We start from the raw sequence: 13,528 nt of genomic DNA on the forward strand, positions 1-13,528 counted from the left end.
AGTTTATCGCCACTTTCGCTCGTTTCGAGGATGCCCCCGAAAAGGAAGGCCTACTCTCCTCGATTTTCTCCAAGCTCTCAAAGAAGCTGCGACGGGTGCCTATAGTCATCAGCAGCTGCTCTGGCAGTTCATTCCTCCGGGAGCCACCCACATGGGAAGCTTGTGGGAGGAAGGCGTTAATAGCTTCAAGGCCCTGTTTTGTCTACCGCCACGCGAAAATACACGTTCGAAGAGCTGACTATCTGGCTAGCATCGAAGCAAGCCTGAATTCCCATCCACTCGCGCCGATGTCCGAAGAACCCGCTGACCTGTTGGCATTTACGCCTGGGCACTTTCTTGTTGGATGGCCTCTTCTCGCCATGATTGAAACCGAGATAAACGGGGACACCACATCCATTATAAACCGCTGGCAGCACCTGAAGGCTCTTCATCAGCAATTTTGTCTGCGATGGAAGGAGGAATACCTCAAGGAACTCCATAAGCGGAATACAAGAATTCTTCGTGCCGGGGACATGGTGGTTGTCAAGGAAGACAACCTTCCATCCATTAAGTGGCAGAATTGACGAGGTGTTTCCAGGATTCGATGGCCATGTTCGTGTGGTTATTTTGGAAACGGAAAGTAAATTCTGGCGAAGGTCCGACACAAACAAAACGTCTTTAAAAGTAATCTCTTCATTTCTCTTTCCTTGTATGTCAAATTTCACATCACCGACACCGTTAACCTTTGTTGTATTACTATCGGCCAAATGCAATGTTTTTTCAACACATATTATTTCCTTGAACATTTTCTTATTGGAACTCATGTGTGCCGAACAACCGCTGTCCAGGCACCACATATCATTATGCCCTTCGGATATGTATGCGTGTTCATTTTTGAACCGATTTCCGTTGTTTTCGCGTTCCTCGATTTTCGCACTAGCGTTCTCTTTCGGTTTCACTCGGCAATTTCGTGCAAGATGTCCGACTTTGTTACTCACAAAACATTTTCTGGTCTCCTTATGAGCTTTGTTCTCTTTGCCGATTCCCTTTCGGTTTGCGTACAGTGCACTCTGTTTCTCACGATTACTCTTCGTTTTTCCCACTTTCGATTCTTCCAATATTTTAACACGAAGCACATCTGGATTTGGTAAGTCGTCTTGGGTCTCGATCGCGCATCTAAATGTTTCATATGAATCGGGTAAACTGTACAATAAGAGAATCGCGAGCAAATCATCGCTACTCATGGCTACTCCGATCTCTTTCAACTTCTTTACCGCATCGAAAAAACCGTTGATATGGAGCCGTGCGTCGTCTCCTTCCCCCATTCGCGACAATGCTACCCGTTTTACCAAGCTGGCCTTTCGCACCGGTCCCTTTGATTGAAATGTTCTTTGTAATTTCAACCCATCCTCGATTAGTCCTTACTCAGATGTACTTATCGACAGAAGTATATCTGCACGAGCTTTTTCGTCTTTTATGGTCCATTCTGCCAGATCTTCTTCATCACTGGGGCACTTTTTCGTACCATTCACGTATGGCCATAAATCGTTTTTGACAAGTATAGCACACATTTGCAACTTCCATGTATCGTAGTTATCTGGGCTTATCCAGATCCGCATATATATACCCGCCATTTTTCACAGCTTCTATTTTCGATTCTCTTTTAATCAGCTTCGCACTTATTTAATTTTGTCTCTTTGATACTACACGTCCTAGGCCCATAACCTGTTGGGATTTTCTGCCTAACGCAGGTGCATGAGTATCCGTGTTAATAAGTAGACAATATCCGCTTAATTTGAACATTCTTTCTCCCAATCGAAGGTTTGATAAGCGCCAGCTTAGTTTATAAGTTTGAGTTTTAAGTTGAATCTTGTAAGGAGCAGACCTATCTCTCCCAGTTCCCGTTTACACTATTTTGATAAATAAAAATTATATTTTTTTTCAAAGTGTTAAATCCCGAGTCTGTCTCATTACAAAGAGGTATGTGTTGGTGCTCGTGTGCTTCGTCACCAAAGCCATCCATTTAGAGCCTACGTCCGACCTTACGACTGAGAAGTTTATCGCCACTTTCGCTCGTTTCGAGGATGCCCCCGAAAAGGAAGGCCTACTCTCCTCGATTTTCTCCAAGCTCTCAAAGAAGCTGCGACGGGTGCCTATAGTCATCAGCAGCTGCTCTGGCAGTTCATTCCTCCGGGAGCCACCCACATGGGAAGCTTGTGGGAGGAAGGCGTTAATAGCTTCAAGGCCCTGTTTTGTCTACCGCCACGCGAAAATACACGTTCGAAGAGCTGACTATCTGGCTAGCATCGAAGCAAGCCTGAATTCCCATCCACTCGCGCCGATGTCCGAAGAACCCGCTGACCTGTTGGCATTTACGCCTGGGCACTTTCTTGTTGGATGGCCTCTTCTCGCCATGATTGAAACCGAGATAAACGGGGACACCACATCCATTATAAACCGCTGGCAGCACCTGAAGGCTCTTCATCAGCAATTTTGTCTGCGATGGAAGGAGGAATACCTCAAGGAACTCCATAAGCGGAATACAAGAATTCTTCGTGCCGGGGACATGGTGGTTGTCAAGGAAGACAACCTTCCATCCATTAAGTGGCAGAATTGACGAGGTGTTTCCAGGATTCGATGGCCATGTTCGTGTGGTTATTTTGGAAACGGAAAGTAAATTCTGGCGAAGGTCCGACACAAACAAAACGTCTTTAAAAGTAATCTCTTCATTTCTCTTTCCTTGTATGTCAAATTTCACATCACCGACACCGTTAACCTTTGTTGTATTACTATCGGCCAAATGCAATGTTTTTTCAACACATATTATTTCCTTGAACATTTTCTTATTGGAACTCATGTGTGCCGAACAACCGCTGTCCAGGCACCACATATCATTATGCCCTTCGGATATGTATGCGTGTTCATTTTTGAACCGATTTCCGTTGTTTTCGCGTTCCTCGATTTTCGCACTAGCGTTCTCTTTCGGTTTCACTCGGCAATTTCGTGCAAGATGTCCGACTTTGTTACTCACAAAACATTTTCTGGTCTCCTTATGAGCTTTGTTCTCTTTGCCGATTCCCTTTCGGTTTGCGTACAGTGCACTCTGTTTCTCACGATTACTCTTCGTTTTTCCCACTTTCGATTCTTCCAATATTTTAACACGAAGCACATCTGGACTTGGTAAGTCGTCTTGGGTCTCGATCGCGCATCTAAATGTTTCATATGAATCGGGTAAACTGTACAATAAGAGAATCGCGAGCAAATCATCGCTACTCATGGCTACTCCGATCTCTTTCAACTTCTTTACCGCATCGAAAAAACCGTTGATATGGAGCCGTGCGTCGTCTCCTTCACCCATTCGCGACAATGCTACCCGTTTTACCAAGCTGGCCTTTCGCACCGGTCCCTTTGATTGAAATGTTCTTTGTAATTTCAACCAATCCTCGATTAGTCCTTACTCAGATGTACTTATCGACAGAAGTATATCTGCACGAGCTTTTTCGTCTTTTATGGTCCATTCTGCCAGATCTTCTTCATCACTGGGGCACTTTTTCGTACCATTCACGTATGGCCATAAATCGTTTTTGACAAGTATAGCACACATTTGCAACTTCCATGTATCGTAGTTATCTGGGCTTATCCAGATCCGCATATATATACCCGCCATTTTTCACAGCTTCTATTTTCGATTCTCTTTTAATCAGCTTCGCACTTATTTAATTTTGTCTCTTTGATACTACACGTCCTAGGCCCATAACCTGTTGGGATTTTCTCCCTAACGCAGGTGCATGAGTATCCGTGTTAATAAGTAGACAATATCCGCTTAATTTGAACATTCTTTCTCCCAATCGAAGGTTTGATAAGCGCCAGCTTAGTTTATAAGTTTGAGTTTTAAGTTGAATCTTGTAAGGAGCAGACCTATCTCTCCCAGTTCCCGTTTACACTATTTTGATAAATAAAAATTATATTTTTTTTCAAAGTGTTAAATCCCGAATTTGTTATTGTATATATTTTCTGCCTTCACATACAGGAACCTACGCACAGTTATACCAAGCCAAAAGAGATTAAAGCGAGACAAAATAGCAAACACTAAAAATAAAATAAACGTCGATTCAAATCCACACGAGTGCAAAATAGCAAACACTAAAAATAAAATAAACGTAGATTCAAATCCACACGAGTGCGACCGCGATGAAAAGATCTGTGTTGTTATTGTTATTTTCCTTCTCTCTCTCTCCCTCACGCATGCACTGCGCTGCCGACGGTGAGCATTTCTCCCCAACACAAGCCAAGGTTTTAATTCCACCGTTCCGGATCCGTTCGAAAATTTTTATTTATAATTATAGTTAGTAATTAATTATAAATATTATTTAATTATTTACGGCCAATGATAAGTAATTAATTAATTTATTTTTATTGCGGGTCTTCCTTGTTTTTTTGAGAGCGAAAATATTTGCCAACCCCCAATAAATAAATAAATACAATTAAATAATTTGCAAACAATAATAAAGGAAATAACAAAATTAAATAAATACATTTTCAATGAGTTCGCGTGGCGAAGCCTCACAAACCGCTTCGAGAATGTTATTAGAGAAGGTTATTAGTCAGAAGGTTATTATTAGTCAATAGCCAGTACCCCAAGAGTCCGGAGCCGCTCTGAAAGAGCTGCAAGGCACAATCCAAAGTTGCCTGACAGCCTTAGAGATGTCCTCTATTCAAGTCGAGATTTGGGATTGTCTTCTGGTGTATATGGTTTCTTTAAAGCTTCCCAAAATCACGCTTTCGATTTGGGAGCAATCCATTCAACACAAGGCTGAAATTCAAACATGGAATGAGCTAGACTCGTTCTTGACAGAGAGTCATCGTACTCTGGAGGCTATCGACGACATCAGGTCTAGCAATTCGGGGCAGCTTCCGCCAAGCTTGAGACCTGCGAGCGCCCCAGCGCCCCAGGCCAGTGTGGCTTATGTTCGCTTATGTCCCCACTTCCTTGAAATGGATGTAAATAGTCTCTCCGACTACATTAAGAAAAAACCGCTTTGCCTGAACTGTTTTGCACGAGGGCACCTGCAACGGGATTGCACTGGCGCCCATAGCTGCTTCACATGCCACATCCGCCATCACACCCTCCTCCACAGCGGTAATCCATTCCGTCTGCGCCAGCCATGTCTCGACCCGCGGTAACAGACTCCAAAACCGAAGCGCAAGTTTGCTAAAGGCAAAGACGCAAGTGGCCCCAGTAAAAACGGTGTCTCTCCCGCGGCTCGAGTTGTGCGGAGCCTTGTTATTGTCCGAGATGGTCAACGCCGTTCGTCCGAAAATGCCCGGGCCGGCGTCCTCCCTCCGCTATTGGACTGACTCGACGATTGCTCTCGCCTGGTTGCATTAGCCGGCGTATCACTGGGCAACTTTCGTGGCAAATCGAGTAACCAAGATCACCCAGTTCACCGAGGTGTAAAAATGGGCACATGTCCGCAACGAGCATAACCCGGCAGATCTCGCTAGCGGGGAGTAGCGCTTTAAGACCTCCCGGACAGCCAGCTGTGGTGGCATGGTCCTGCCTGGCTGCAGAGGTCTCGCTGCTAGTGGCCCATCCAAGGCTTTGACTCCGCTGGGACTGAACTCAAGAAGCGAGCAGTCAAAGTCCATGTTGCGAAGGCTCCCCCTGAAGACATTCTTGAGCGATTTTCCACACCCGGCAAGGCGTTGCGAGTCCTCGCTTACGTTCATCGATTCATCCAGCGCTCGCGAAAGCTCTTGTCTCCGTTTGAGGATCTCTTGACAGCTCCCGAAATTGCGTCGGCCGAGCGTCTCTTGATTTCCGTCACGCAACGCAGGTACTTCGTCCTTGAGACTAAGCCAAAAACGCCCAGTGCCAGCAGCCAGTCTTGTTCTAAACCTGAACCCGTTCCTTGATTCCCAAGGGCTCATGAGAGCATGCGGCCGGGTCACTGCCTCCCAGTTTCTCCAGTATGATGCATGGCATCCTGTCATCCTTCCATACGACTGCCATTTGTCTCGACTCCTCTTCCATTTTACGCATCGCATAACGCTGCACGGCGGTAATCAGCTGATGATCCGTCTGATCCGTTCTAAATTCTGGATCCCGAGGTTGAGGAATTGGGTTAAGTCCGTCATATATTCGTGCAAGGTATGCCTCATCCACAAAAAGAAGTTGCGAAGAAGTCCTTACTGGTGTGGACTATGCCGGTCCTTTCGACATCAAAAACTACACGGGACGAGTCTGTCTCATTACAAAGAGGTATGTGTTGGTGCTCGTGTGCTTCGTCACCAAAGCCATCCATTTAGAGCCTACGTCCGACCTTACGACTGAGAAGTTTCTCGCCACTTTCGCTCGTTTCGAGGATGCCCCCGAAAAGGAAGGCCTACTCTCCTCGATTTTCTCCAAGCTCTCAAAGAAGCTGCGACGGGTGCCTATAGTCATCAGCAGCTGCTCTGGCAGTTCATTCCTCCGGGAGCCACCCACATGGGAAGCTTGTGGGAGGAAGGCGTTAATAGCTTCAAGGCCCTGTTTTGTCTACCGCCACGCGAAAATACACGTTCGAAGAGCTGACTATCTGGCTAGCATCGAAGCAAGCCTGAATTCCCATCCACTCGCGCCGATGTCCGAAGAACCCGCTGACCTGTTGGCATTTACGCCTGGGCACTTTCTTGTTGGATGGCCTCTTCTCGCCATGATTGAAACCGAGATAAACGGGGACACCACATCCATTATAAACCGCTGGCAGCACCTGAAGGCTCTTCATCAGCAATTTTGTCTGCGATGGAAGGAGGAATACCTCAAGGAACTCCATAAGCGGAATACAAGAATTCTTCGTGCCGGGGACATGGTGGTTGTCAAGGAAGACAACCTTCCATCCATTAAGTGGCAGAATTGACGAGGTGTTTCCAGGATTCGATGGCCATGTTCGTGTGGTCGAAAGCCGCACTGCGCGGGGACTCATTAAGCGACCATAGCGAAGGTCGTCCTTCCTGCCAAAAATAAGTTTTTGTTGACTTACGTACAATTCTGTCGAAGCAGGTTCGTTGGGCCCATCGAAGAGGCTGTAGCAGATTATTTGATGTAAAGGTATTTAAAGAGATTTTCTGACGCGCTAAGCGTGTGTGATTTGAACGACTGGGTCGTACAACATGATTCTAATAATAGTAACGAGCTCAAATTAAGACCATCTAATCCAGTTCCTGATATACACAAAAAAATAATTAAAGAATCGAATCTGTCACATCACGTTTCTAAATTCCAGTTCTTTATTCTACAACTTTAATTCGGAGACTGTTCATAGTAAAGATTTTCCTTAGATAGCTCGCTACATCCACAGTGTCCTGGCTTTGGCCGGCTTTTAGCGACGCTGAGGCATGATCGCCTCGAGTGATCACACCGCCTCTTTACTCTTGTCGATTTAGTGTGGGTATTTCTTCATTCCACGCGTGGCTCGTGCTGGTTCGGTTATGAGGTTGCAGTCAGCCGCCTGGTAACCTTCCAAAAGATTGGATGATCCTAAATCATCATGGCCGCACATGGCGTGCTGTAAGTCGTGGTATAAGCGTAGTACAGCACGTGGCATTACGGCTTGGAGTCAGCGCATTCTACAGGTTGTTAGCTGGTTTATACTCGGCAATACACATGTTTGCGACATGCCTGCCATATACTCTCAGTTTAGCTTCGAGGCATACCCGAATTTGTATGTCGGACATACTTTTAACCGAATTCCTGTTAATTTAGTTTCCTATTTATTTCTGGCCCCCGGATTTGTATACTAATGGAACCCTTGACTTAGGACAATTCTTCCAAAAGCTTGAAAGACAGGCCGGTCTAACAAAATCTGCAAACTCAAATAACCCAAATGCCAAATGTTTAAAACGAAACATACCAAGACTCTAATAACTATAATTAAAACCCCACAAAGGGCTTTCGATAGGGTAATTGTGGATACAATTGGTCCACTACCCAGATCAGAAAAAGGAAACGAATATGCAGTTACATTAATCTGCGACTTAACAAAATACCTTGTCACAATACCTATACCAGACAAAAGTGCGAAAACTGTAGCCAAAGCTATATAAGAAGATTTTATTTTGAAGTACGGTCGAATAAAGACGTTCATCACGAACATGGGAAAAGAATATAAAAAATCGATAATAAAGGATTTATAAAAACTAAAAAATTAAAAACGTAACATCCACCGCGCACCACTATCAGATAGTAGGAACCTTAGAGCGAAGTCATAAGCATTCAATGAACTCATCCGGTCCTACATATCACTCAACAAATCTGATTGTTACGTTTGGCTCCTCATACTTACAGTTTTAACACTACACCCCCAATGGCACATGATTATTGTTCATATGAGCTGGTATTTGGTAGAACAGCAAGCACAATTTAATAGCGTTGATACTATAGATCCGCTTTATAAATTAGAAGATCCATTAGATCCATTCATAGAATTAGATCCATACATAGAATACATTCATACATAAGTATATATGTACACAAAAAACAAAAAAATAATAATGATTTAACAATTTTAGTGTAGTCAGGAGTCACACTAATGTTTTTTTATGTATTGGAATTTAAAATTTTTATTAATAACTAGTTATTATCAGTATTGAAAATTGTACATTTTTGCTTGAACTTTGAGTGTTTCATAACTTTTGCACGTTTGATGAATAGACCGAGGTTATTTGCCGATTTAATCGTCACAATTTAAGTTGGCACAGCTTGGTCAACGCTTTAAAGTTTATAAGCCCATTTTGTTCTTATTTATTTGAATTAGGTTACTCTAACAAAACTCATATTTAAAATGTTTAGCTTAATAACTATATACATTTATACATACATTTATCAAAAAGAGGGAGATATAATATGAATATATATAAAATGTTGAAGGAAATAAAATCGTAAAAGCATTTAATTGTTCTGTACAAATCGAAGAAATCTTAATAACAAATACTATAATGGATTATACACAAACTATTTATGTAAACAATAATGTAACAATGATAGAACCACTGTCAATAATTGAAGCAAAAGATATAATAAGAATACATACAAGAAAAAATAACACATTTCAAATTATAAATCTTACTATTTTAATTGTAATAATTATAATTTTAATTCCGAGAAACATTTTAATTAAATATAAAAATCAAAACAAAAACAATACTAAGAACCCAGAAAATCTAACAGAATTAAACAATATTTCACCAAATGAAAATACCCTACAATTAAACGAAAATTCTACATAATATATACGCCTGAGGACAGGCTCTTTTCTAATGGATGGGGAAGTAACATACCCACACCCACATATCTACCACATAAACATATTTACATTACGCATTTGTCACACCCAAAATCATCGGCTCCCAAGAGTCGCCAATTAATATAAACATCCTCTTGCATTATAAACAAATGTCCCCAAACTCCAAAAGCTTTTATCCTAGATCGCTCTCATGCTCAGTGCTCTCATTTTGGACACTCTCAATTTATCAATAAAGTTCTTTTCTCCCAATGTTTTAATTCCACCGTTTCGGCTCCGTTCGAAAATATTTATTTATAATTATAATTATTAATTAATTATAAATATTATTTAATTATTTACGGCCAGTGATTAGTAATTAATTAATTTATTTTTATTGCGGATCTTCCTTGTTTTTTTTGAGAGCGAAAATATTTGCCAACACCCAAAAAAATAAATAAATACAATTAAATAATTTGCAAACAATAATAAAGGAAATAACAAAATTAAATAAATACATTTTCAATGAGTTCGCGTGGCGAAGCCTCACAAACCGCTTCGAGAATGTTATTAGAGAAGGTTATTAGTCAGAAGGTTATTATTAGTCAATAGCCAGTACCCCAAGAGTCCGGAGCCGCTCTGAAAGAGCTGCAAGGCACAATCCAAAGTTGCCTGACAGCCTTAGAGATGTCCTCTATTCAAGTCGAGATTTGGGATTGTCTTCTGGTGTATATGGTTTCTTTAAAGCTTCCCAAAATCACGCTTTCGATTTGGGAGCAATCCATTCAACACAAGGCTGAAATAAAAACATGGAATGAGCTAGACTCGTTCTTGACAGAGCGTCATCGAACTCTGGAGGCTATCGACGACATCAGGTCTGGCAATTCGGGGCAGCTTCCGCCAAGCTTGAGACCTGCGAGCGCCCCAGCGCCCCAGGCCAGTGTGGCTCCAGCCCCAAGAGGGTGTGATCTCTGCTCCAGGGAGAATCATATTGTTCGCTTATGTCCCCACTTCCTTGAAATGGATGTAAATAGTCTCTCCGACTACATTAAGAAAAAACCGCTTTGCCTGAACTGTTTTGCACGAGGGCACCTGCAACGGGATTGCACTGGCGCCCATAGCTGCTTCACATGCCACATCCGCCATCACACCCTCCTCCACAGCGGTAATCCATTCCGTCTGCGCCAGCCATGTCTCGACCCGCGGTAACAGACTCCAAAACCGAAGCGCAAGTTTGCTAAAGGCAAAGACGCAAGTGGCCCCAGTAAAAACGGTGTCTCTCCCGCGGCTCGAGTTGTGCGGAGCCTTGTTATTGTCCGAGATGGTCAACGCCGTTCGTCCGAAAATGCCCGGGCCGGCGTCCTCCCTCCGCTATTGGACTGACTCGACGATTGCTCTCGCCTGGTTGCATTAGCCGGCGTATCACTGGGCAACTTTCGTGGCAAATCGAGTAACCAAGATCACCCAGTTCACCGAGGTGTAAAAATGGGCACATGTCCGCAACGAGCATAACCCGGCAGATCTCGCTAGCGGGGGAGTAGCGCTTTAAGACCTCCCGGACAGCCAGCTGTGGTGGCATGGTCCTGCCTGGCTGCAGAGGTCTCGCTGCTAGTGGCCCATCCAAGGCTTTGACTCCGCTGGGACTGAACTCAAGAAGCGAGCAGTCAAAGGCCATGTTGCGAAGGCTCCCCCTGAAGACATTCTTGAGCGATTTTCCACACCCGGCAAGGCGTTGCGAGTCCTCGCTTACGTTCATCGATTCATCCAGCGCTCGCGAAAGCTCTTGTCTCCGTTTGAGGATCTCTTGACAGCTCCCGAAATTGCGTCGGCCGAGCGTCTCTTGATTTCCGTCACGCAACGCAGGTACTTCGTCCTTGAGACTAAGCCAAAAACGCCCAGTGCCAGCAGCCAGTCTTGTTCTAAACCTGAACCCGTTCCTTGATTCCCAAGGGCTCATGAGAGCATGCGGCCGGGTCACTGCCTCCCAGTTTCTCCAGTATGATGAATGGCATCCTGTCATCCTTCCATACGACTGCCATTTGTCTCGACTCCTCTTCCATTTTACGCATCGCATAACGCTGCACGGCGGTAATCAGCTGATGATCCGTCTGATCCGTTCTAAATTCTGGATCCCGAGGTTGAGGAATTGGGTTAAGTCCGTCATATATTCGTGCAAGGTATGCCTCATCCACAAAAATAAGTTGCGAAGAAGTCCTTACTGGTGTGGACTATGCCGGTCCTTTCGACATCAAAAACTACACGGGACGAGTCTGTCTCATTACAAAGAGGTATGTGTTGGTGCTCGTGTGCTTCGTCACCAAAGCCATCCATTTAGAGCCTACGTCCGACCTTACGACTGAGAAGTTTCTCGCCACTTTCGCTCGTTTCGAGGATGCCCCCGAAAAGGAAGGCCTACTCTCCTCGATTTTCTCCAAGCTCTCAAAGAAGCTGCGACGGGTGCCTATAGTCATCAGCAGCTGCTCTGGCAGTTCATTCCTCCGGGAGCCACCCACATGGGAAGCTTGTGGGAGGAAGGCGTTAATAGCTTCGAGGCCCTGTTTTGTCTACCGCCACGCGAAAATACACGTTCGAAGAGCTTACTATCTGGCTAGCATCGAAGCAAGCCTGAATTCCCATCCGCTCGCGCCCATGTCCGAAGAACCCGCTGACCTGTTGGCATTTACGCCTGGGCGCTTTCTTGTTGGATGGCCTCTTCTCGCCATGATTGAAACCGAGATAAACGGGGACACCACATCCATTATAAACCGCTGGCAGCACCTGAAGGCTCTTCATCAGCAATTTTGTCTGCGATGGAAGGAGGAATACCTCAAGGAACTCCATAAGCGGAATACAAGAATTCTTCGTGCCGTGCCATCCATTAAGTGGTGATTAGGCAGAATTGACGAGGTGTTTCCAGGATTCGATGGCCATGTTCGTGTGGTCGAAAGCCGCACTGCGCGGGGACTCATTAAGCGACCATAGCAAAGGTCGTCCTTCCTGCCAAAAATAAGTTTTTGTTGACTTACGTACAATTCTGTCGAAGCAGGTTCGTTGGGCCCATCGAAGAGGCTGTAGCAGATTATTTGATGTAAAGGTATTTAAAGAGATTTTCTGACGCGCTAAGCGTGTGTGATTTGAACGACTGGGTCGTACAACATGATTCTAATAATAGTAACGAACTCAAATTAAGACCACCTAATCCAGTTCCTGATATACACAAAAAAATAATTAAAGAATCGAATCTGTCACATCACGTTTCTAAATTCCAGTTCCTTATTCTACAACTTTAATTCGGAGACTGTTCATAGTAAAGATTTTCCTTAGATAGCTCGCTACATCCACAGTGTCCTGGCTTTCGCCGGCTTTTAGCGACGCTGAGGCATGATCGCCTCGAGTGATCACACCGCCTCTTTACTCTTGTCGATTTAGTGTGGTTATTTCTTCATTCCGCGCGTGGCTCGTGCTGGTTAGGTTATGAGGTTGCAGTCAGCCGCCTGGTAACCTTCCTAAATCATCATGGCCGCACAAGGCGTGCTGTAAGTCGTGGTATAAGCGTAGTACAGCACGTGGCATTACGGCTTGGAGTCAGCGCATTCTACAGGTTGTTAGCTGGTTTATACTCGGCAATACACATGTTTGCGACATGCCTGCCATATACTCTCAGTTTAGCTTCGAGGCATACCCGAATTTGTATGTCGGAAATACTTTTCACCGAATTCCTGTTAATTTAGTTTCCTATTTATTTCTGGCCCCCGATTTGTATACTAATGGAACCCTTGACTTAGGACAATTCTTCCAAAAGCTTGAAAGACAGGCCGGTCTTAACAAAATCTGCAAACTCAAATAACCCAAATGCCAAATGTTTAAAACGACTAAACATACCAAGACTCTAATAACTATAATTAAAACCCCACAAAGGGCTTTATCGAAATATAATTGTGGATACAATTGTTCCACTACCCAGATCACAAAAAAGGAAACGAATATGCAGTTACATTAATCTGCGACTTAACAAAATACCTTGTCACAATACCTATACCAGACAAAAGTGCGAAAACTGTAGCCAAAGCTATATAAGAAGATTTTATTTTGAAGTACGGTCGAATAAAGACGTTCATTCGATAATAAAGGATTTATAAAAACTAAAAAATTAAAAACGTAACATCCACCGCGCACCACTATCAGATAGTAGGAACCTTAGAGCGAAGTCATAAGCATTCAATGAACTCATTGTAGCGCTTGTAGTTAGCTGGATGTAAAATGTGGTAAGCGCCATCTAGGAGTCGCTC

At 43.9% G+C, this 13,528-nt stretch overlaps 1 protein-coding gene across 1 annotated transcript; it reads left to right on the forward strand.

Moving 5' to 3' along the window:
• Window positions 1–359: 359 nt before the first annotated feature.
• Window positions 360–2,596, forward strand: LOC123037545. The gene is made up of 2 exons (XM_044458788.1): window positions 360–550; window positions 1,927–2,596. The coding sequence occupies exons 1-2, from the start codon at window positions 360–362 to the stop codon at window positions 2,594–2,596; spliced, it is 861 nt and encodes a 286-aa protein (XP_044314723.1).
• The last annotated feature ends 10,932 nt before the right edge of the window (window positions 2,597–13,528 follow it).

This window comes from Drosophila rhopaloa, unplaced genomic scaffold (genome assembly GCF_018152115.1).
Source record: "Drosophila rhopaloa isolate 14029-0021.01 unplaced genomic scaffold, ASM1815211v1 contig_170, whole genome shotgun sequence".
In the NCBI taxonomy this organism is placed as follows: Eukaryota; Metazoa; Arthropoda; class Insecta; order Diptera; family Drosophilidae; genus Drosophila; species Drosophila rhopaloa.

Bases quoted from the DNA above. Each gene is read 5' to 3' on its own strand.
- LOC123037545 (XM_044458788.1), top strand. From the start codon at position 360: ATGATTGAAACCGAGATAAACGGGGACACCACATCCATTATAAACCGC. The intron at 551-1,926 runs GTGGCAGAATTG...TTTTTTTCAAAG, and splicing joins GACAACCTTCCATCCATTAA to TGTTAAATCCCGAGTCTGTC.